Source organism: Triticum urartu, chromosome 3A (genome assembly GCF_056163025.1).
Source record: "Triticum urartu cultivar PI428250 chromosome 3A, HENAU_Tu73, whole genome shotgun sequence".
NCBI lineage: Eukaryota > Viridiplantae > Streptophyta > Magnoliopsida > Poales > Poaceae > Triticum > Triticum urartu.
The window spans coordinates 66,880,455-66,888,278 of record NC_141875.1 but is presented as its reverse complement, the minus strand read 5'-3'; the positions used below and the strand labels follow the sequence as shown (position 1 = coordinate 66,888,278).

At 45.2% G+C, this 7,824-nt stretch overlaps 1 protein-coding gene across 1 annotated transcript; it reads right to left on the bottom strand.

The window, feature by feature from the left end:
• Positions 1-1,063: 1,063 nt before the first annotated feature.
• On the bottom strand, positions 1,064-5,140 carry LOC125542897 (BTB/POZ domain and ankyrin repeat-containing protein NPR1). Its single transcript, XM_048706123.2, has 4 exons — positions 4,483-5,140; positions 2,383-3,130; positions 2,014-2,208; positions 1,064-1,613 (listed from the first exon to the last, which is right to left on the bottom strand). Exons 1-4 carry the CDS (start codon positions 5,017-5,019, stop codon positions 1,360-1,362), a joined length of 1,734 nt encoding a protein of 577 aa, XP_048562080.1. The 5' UTR covers positions 5,020-5,140; the 3' UTR covers positions 1,064-1,359.
• Between the last annotated feature and the right edge of the window lie 2,684 nt (positions 5,141-7,824).

The window sequence follows — 7,824 nt, the reverse complement described above, 5'->3', positions numbered from 1 at the left end:
ATGTGCATAAATGGTCGTCTTTCTATCCTGTGGTGCGTCACGGCAGCGTATGCGAGCTACACAATGCGTGAATCACTCAATAAGTTGAGCAAGAAGAAGCACAACTTACGATCTCCTCCTCTGTCGTGCGCAATGGTCACCTTGCCTCCGGCATATCAATTGTGCCACATAACTTGGTGAAGGAGGTCTAGATGGCCTACCATCGAATATCGATATGATAACGATCTCACATTGTGATCATGGATGATGTGCATGTCGTAGGGCGCAATGTGCTTTCGTGCGTGGAACGATTCATGCACTTGCTGCCAGAAGGTCCCCCCTGCTCCTGCCTATGAAACCCGCGGATACGGGCAACCACGCATCACACAAGAACTCATCCTCCATGGTTGAGTACCCCGCCATCCTTCATACTCTAAAAGAACGACATGGCGTTCGAAAGTAAGCTCAATGACATTTGACCGAACACGTATCGAGCGTGGTGACCGCCATGGACAACGTCAATAGGGGGGGGGGGGGAGTGTACCTGCCTACAGACGTGTCCTGGGTGGATGACACCGTTGTAAAAGACGAGTGGGCGTGTCGGTGCTAGTTGCGGAGGTCCGGCAATGCCTGTGTGCCGACCGGAGAGGTACAGTGGTGGCGTCGGAGGAGAAGGATGCGGATGTAAAGCAAGAGGGAGAAGGCGGATTGAAGAAAATGGGACCGGGTAGGTGGATTTAGTGGGGTGGGGATGTCGAAGTCCTACATGGTTGCTGTCCGAACTCCGACAAAGCCTTCTCAATTTTGTCTCCGTTTTGCGAGAAAAAGTGTGTCTGAACCGCTCGGCGGACCGGTACACGATACTGGCCCACATTGGATGACACAACACGTTCAGACCGTGCGGTCTAGTCTGGACGTATGCAGGCGTTTGAGCCTCAGCGTTGGAGATGCCCTTATGCGCACATGGTTTTGTACTTCAGTAGTTCAGTCCAACAAGATTTATTTTTTTACTTCGGCAACTACTAGTATAGGACAGGAGGTGCAATAAAATGGGGACTGTTCTGCTGTGCCAGACGCGAGCATATAACAGGGTAAAAACAGAGTACCCCTTTTGAGCCGTAGATGCTTCAGAGATAACGTACAGTGCAGTACTAGAATTCATGCAGAATAATAAAGCAAAGTGCAAAGCAGAAACTATCTACTGTTTCAGCCAAATCATCGAAGTCAGAGGCCAAGAGCTGCTACGACATGGAGTCCATTTGTTCCATCAACAGAATACTGTATGGACAACTGTTACTGTACAAGCAAAAATGAGCATAACTAGACGATTTACAGGGCCAAATCAGCTACCAATATGGCAAGAATGGGCCAGCGTGCTCATCATCTCCTAGGCCGGCCTGTCAAGTTCCTTGCTACAGTGGACGTCGACGATGAGGAAGATGAAAGGGTTGTCGTTTTGTTAAACTCCTCCTTGTCCTCGCTGAACGCCTTCAGGAGCGCATCTTGCAGGTCATGAAACCTCCTCCTCCTCTCTGAGGATGCATCTCTTCCGAGCGAAGCCAGCTCAGGTTCATCATCCATGATCTTGTCCAACACATTTGAACAGCGGGGGAAAAAACGTTTGCCGAGTTCGACTGGTATAAACATTCAGATTGCAGTTAGTCCAGATACATAAACTTGGTAAGATATCATCTTATAGCTGAATGCGTGCGCGCACACATGCGAGAGTAATCATTAGCAATTCAACCACCGATTATATGATTAGTCAAGTGTACATATTTGGGTTCACTCTTCAGTTCTTATATTAACAGGAGGGGATAAAATCTGGGATTTCAACCTTATCTACACCAATAACCTTATTCAGATTTTATTTTCTTGAACACACCCCCAAGTCTGCGTCATTTGTACCAGAAGAAATCGCTAACAAGGAACGGGTCGTACAAGCAAACTAACACAAAAATGAAAAGGCAGGAACAAAATCTAGAAAGTTAAAAACAGAACAACCAAAAAACAAAAGCGCAAGCTGTGCCTCACCTGTTTTGGAGAGGGCTCTCATCCGAGCTAAGTGTTCCTCCTTCATTTTGAAAGAAGTATCATTTAGATCAACGGTTGTTATCTCCAGAGGTGGATTTGTACTAGAACCAAGGGTAAATTCCAAAGTACCATCCACTTGAGCAATGTCCATTGCTACTCTTGCCTCAATTGGAAACATTATCCTTGCCAAAGCAACTACAAAGCATGAAAATAATTGTGTGAAAACACAACTTCCAAGAGAATAAGAACAAGGTTAACACATTGCTAATTGCCCATGAAGAGCTTCACTTCACATGCAAAACACCACCAACTGTAAACCCTACCAAACAACTAATTTTGAACACTACACCATATGTAGATGAATATTACCTCGGTTTTCAAGGTACAGTAACTTCCCACGAAGACAGTCACCAGCCAATGCAAGAGAAACCGATGCTTCTCCAAGTTGTGGATCCCTTCTTTCAGCTTGCTCCAGTATCTCAATGCATAATTTATCATTGGGAGACGGCTTCCCTTCTTCAGTATTCCCAAAATAATCCCCATGTTTTGTGAGTCTCTTTGCGATTTGAACTGCTTTTCTTCCATCAAATGTAATATCAGAAGGCCGAGCACCTTTGGTTAAAAGGGAGACAACAATTTTAGGATCTCTCCGCCTACCAGCGATGTGAAGAACAGTATAACCTCTTGGGTTTCTGAGATTAACATCCGCAAGTGCGATGTCCAGAAGTTCTGTTGTAATTTTTGAGTCACAGTGTTCTACAGCATAGTGCAATGCAAATGCATCGTCAAGGTTAGTCTGCCCTTCTGTGAGCAGCATCCTGACAAGCTCCACATCATCAGAATCAAGTGCCTTGAGTATCCTTCTTACGTGTTTGTTAGGAAAGCCATTGTCTTCGGGTGAAGCTAATCCAAGAGTTATCCGTGAATCAATAATTTGCTTGATAACATCTTCAGGCAATGCTTTCTCAAGAGTAATCATGTCAAGATTTGACCGGACTACTATCTCCAGGCATCTCTCAAACAGTTTCACGCAAGATTTGTTGCATAAGTTTGCAACAGATAAGATCAACGGAAGGTTATCCACTTCAACATTATCAAGGAAATCAAGGAGATGCCGCTGCATGGAAAAGAAGGACATACCATGGGTTAGTACTGGCTTCTCAAAAACATGAAACAATACAACGATAGAAAACTGTTACAAGTAGCATGCCGACAGGCGTTTTCATCAAATGATATACACGCAGCTCATCTGCAGCGAAGTCAGAATTATAAAAACATAAATCCCAATATGACAGCTTAGAAGGAAAAGCATATCATCAGCTAAAAATACATAAAAGTCTGAAGTCTCAACACTGCCACACAGTTGGATAAGAATATAGACGCATAGACGGTCTAATCTGATACTATTTTAAGAATACATACACATAAATTGATTAATCCAGTTTGATACACCCCTGTCAACAAGTATTCCAAAAAATAGAAAATGGAAGCTTTCATTACCCCCAGCCTCTGCGTCGATGATGCATATTTTTAAGTAACTAATGAGAAGTAATTCTATGTGGTTCAAATACTCGTGAGTAGATTAGAATACAAATTGGTTATAAATGTTTTACAATGAAATTCCATCTAAAAATTTATATCATGTGAAGATCCATCGGTTGATGACTGGTTACATAAAAAGGGCGTTCCTATCAAAATACTCCCGCTCAGAATAACATTAATAGATGATCTAATGCAAATTAAGGAGTTTTTGAGCAAATATGTTTGTGAACAGACACCCGGAACTTTATTAGGTGGAAAAGCCAGACGATATAATATTGTGGCAGACTCCTGGTGTTGTGATTTGTGAATTGTCTGGGGAAAGGTGGTGCACATGCTTTCCTATTGTGTCCGGGGGAAAGGTGCTGTACATGTTTTCCTTTGTATTGTATATGTACCAAACGTCTGCATTAATGCAACCCAGATTTGTACAGTTTCATAAGAACTGCATTTCGTTGATGAAAAATAAAAGTAGCCGCAGGTACCATATCGACACCACGGATTCTTTGAGCAATGAAGAATTACCATTTTCCCCAAAAGAGAAACATCAGAACAAGAATCCTTGAGGTGGCATCAAAATGACACAGCGCCTCAAGCTCCCAACTGTATAATATCCATTGACAACTTCACCGATTTCAAGATCGCCACATGATAAGCACAAGCTCCTCATTGCTACCGACAAAGCGTACTAGTAGGAACCTAACGCTATTTTCAGAAGTACTGAAATTGATTAAATTTAGCAGAAACAGTAAGGGGATCTAAGCCCATTTTGCCGCATACAGCAGACGTCCTCGCTTGCAGAAAGAAAAGACGGCATTAAAACTTGCTTTCTGAGCAAACGTGCGCGCAGATATGCATTCCCAGCAAGCACAATAAATGTCTGAAACCAAGAAAGCATCATGGAGGAGAAGGGGAGGGGGAGAGGCGGACCTGGAAGAGGCTGGCGAGCTCGCCGACCTGGAAGGTGGATGCGGCGAAGAGGACCTGCGCCATGAAGGAGACGGCGGGGTGGCAGCCGACGTGCGCGCACCCGTCGACGTCGACGCAGGCGCACGCCGACTTGGGGAGGTCGCGGACGCGGCCGCTGTATAGGTAGTCGAGCACCAGCTCCAGCGCCTCGTACCCGACCTCGACCTCGTCGCCGAGAAGCTCCCGGAGCTCCAACCGGTTGCCCTCCGCGCCGCCGGACGAACCGGCGGCGGCGGCGCGGCGCTTGAAGAGGGCGCGCAGGAAGGGGCTCCGCGCGGACAGCACGCAGCGGTGCACGCGCAGGTCGGGCGCGCCCGGCACGGCGACGAGCGCGTCGGCGAGGAAGGCGAAGTCGTCCGGCGAGCGGAAGGCGGCGGCGAGGTTGTCGGAGAGGCGGCGGAGCGCCTCCACGTCCGCGTCCGGCGCCGCGTCCCCCATGGAGACGCTGTCGTCGCAGTCGGAGAAGGAGGCGGTGACGTGGCTGCTCGGGGCCTCCATTGGCGCTGCTGCTGCGGCGGCCGCGTGCGGCTCGGGAGTCGGGAGAGCGGCCAGTTGGTGGGAGCGAAGGCGCGAGGAAGTCGAAGCGAGCGAGGGAGGGAGGGAGGGGGGAGCGACCCGCGCAGCTGGCCAGAGGGAGGTTTAATATCAAAGCGAAGAGCCAAGCCATTTTTGTGCTAGATTAAATCGAATAAATTAAACCGGGGTGGGATTCATGGCGATCTTGCAAATTGGCCTGACCCAAATTGATCAGGCCGTTGACCGGCGTATTTGTTGCCGTCGGGTACGGCCAGGAGCCACCCGTATTTCGCTGCGGTGTTTTCTTTCACAAAATATATTTTTTCTTCAAAAAGGCCGGAGGGCATACAATAAAACCAGCCCTCACAAGAACGTCCTTAAAAAAAATACTCTCCCATCCGAAATAACTTGTCGCAGACATGAATATAAATGAATCTATTTTGAACTAAAATATTTCTATATGATCCATTTCTCCGACAAGTAATTCCGGATGAAGAAAGTAAAAACTTAAACGAAAGTCCTTGTAGAAAATATCACCGTCTTCCTTCTGCATTATAGCATTGGCGGAGCTATAACAAGGCCGAGAGGCATACGACCGACCCATCTGATGGCCTAAACATTGAAGAGTACTAGCAATGTGTCCGTGCGATTGCAACGGATCCAAAGTAGAATAATACTTGTTCACAAACTTGAAAGAAGACACTTTAGTTTTGATATACATATATCACTAAAATATATATTATGTTTCACTCAAAATATATTCCTCGAATTGTTTTGATGAGGTGAGGGGGGATGTGGTTGGTTTCAAGATACTAATGAGTTTTCTGCAAATTGGAGCAAAAAGTGGACTATTGTTGCAAAAGGCCACAACTTACGTCGTAATCGTTAGATGCAGATTTAATGGTCAGAAATGACGGATGACAAACACACCACATCACCAACTAAGTCTTTTATAGAAGTAGAGATAGATAAAACTGGGCTTTTGAGAGAGGGAAAACAAGTTTCCTTCTACTTGGCCTGCTTTGGCCCGTCCAAGTTTTTTTGTGTAGCTTCACCACTGCATTTTAGAAAAGCTCGTTGTCGCCTTCTTCTCGACATAGTAGTTTGTTGAAACTCAGGAGCTTGAAGAAGCAGCGGCTAAAAAGCCATTGATGTAGACTAGAAGACGTCGATGGTCATACTCAAGATAAATCGTTGTCCCGAAGAGGTTGACGACGAGAAGGGACAGAAGATAATCCCAGTTCTTGCTAGACAAAGGAAGAGGACACAAACCTCGCAAGTTCCCCGATGCAGTCCCATCTGTCTGAGCTTCAAGTGCAAAGAAGGAATCGGAGAAAAAGATAAACGCCACAACATCATCCCCTCCGCAGAGTGCTGCTGGTCACCTAGACAAAACGAAGACAATAACGAGACCTAATATTTGGCCCAGACTGAAACTCCACATGCTCTCTGCCAATGCCAAACAACATTGCCTAAATGATGATAGGAAAGGGATAATTTATTCCTCGTCGCCAATCACAACAACATCTCACCACCACCAGCCAGACACTTGAACTTAACCCTAACTCGTGTTAGGGTGACCAAAAACTACATACAACCCAAACTGGGGTTCCCCCACCTCGCTCGCTGGCGACGGAAGGCACCTAGAGGCGAGGGGAACCAGCGGTTGAAGTTGTAACCCTGGTAGCATGTTGTATTTGCGTGAGGCGCTTATTAAGCTACCTGGCTTATGTGGATTTCAACAAATTATGTTAAACACCTTCGAAACATGGACGAACTCGACATGTTTTCAGTCCCACAAGGCAACCGAGAAGTCCACTAGGATACCATTCACCCCGTTTATTGTCGGGTGATTTTATATTGATCATGCGATGTGTCGATGGACGATGATATGCCTTAGGGAAATTTTTCAGGAATAGGAAGAATAAAGAGGGTGGAATGAGAATAGAAACAATGGGATGTGAAAGAGTCGACGGCAGGAGGAAAAGTGGAATGGAGTTCATCACGTCAGCAGAGTGAAGCTTAGAGTGGGAGTCAAGGCGGGGATGATGAGGATAGGGAATGGGTAGGTGATTACTAGGGAACAATCTAGGGTGGAGAAACGTTGTCCCTAAGGGCTTATTCGGTTCCGAGGATTCATATAACGTTTTTTGTCATGGGATATTTTTTCCTATGTTGAACATTCTTTTCTTAGGAATATATGCACTAGATTCCTAAGGATTGTGTCCATATCCCATCCTATATATTCTTAAAAAATTTATCACCACTTCAAGCAATTCTCTCAACATGTAGCCTGTCACCTCACCAAGTGTGCATTGTCAGCATCCACCTGCACTATTTTCCAGCCATGCATCACATGCACGACCTTTAATTCTTACAACATGCACGTGCCCACCTCACCATTTCATGCATGTCTGCCACATCATAACTGGTCATGTAAATTATCCACGTCATAAATCTTAGACAAACTCATGTCATGAACATGTCATCTTATTCATGTGTGGTATGGAAAATTGACTGGTACTAACGGTAGACATTGATCAATATAATTGATTAGTGAGTGAAAATGTGAATTGAAGAAGGCAATACGTGCATACAAGTATTGATGGGTGCGTTGTCTATTCGTAAATACTACTTTTTTGAAAACCCTACAATACTACAAGACTTTTTGGAGACACCTTTATGGAAATGAGAAAAAAAAGAATACCGGATATCAATTTGTCATTTTGAATTGAGATATTTCTCATTAGAAAAAATAATAATTTATTTATAAATTCCATGAACCCT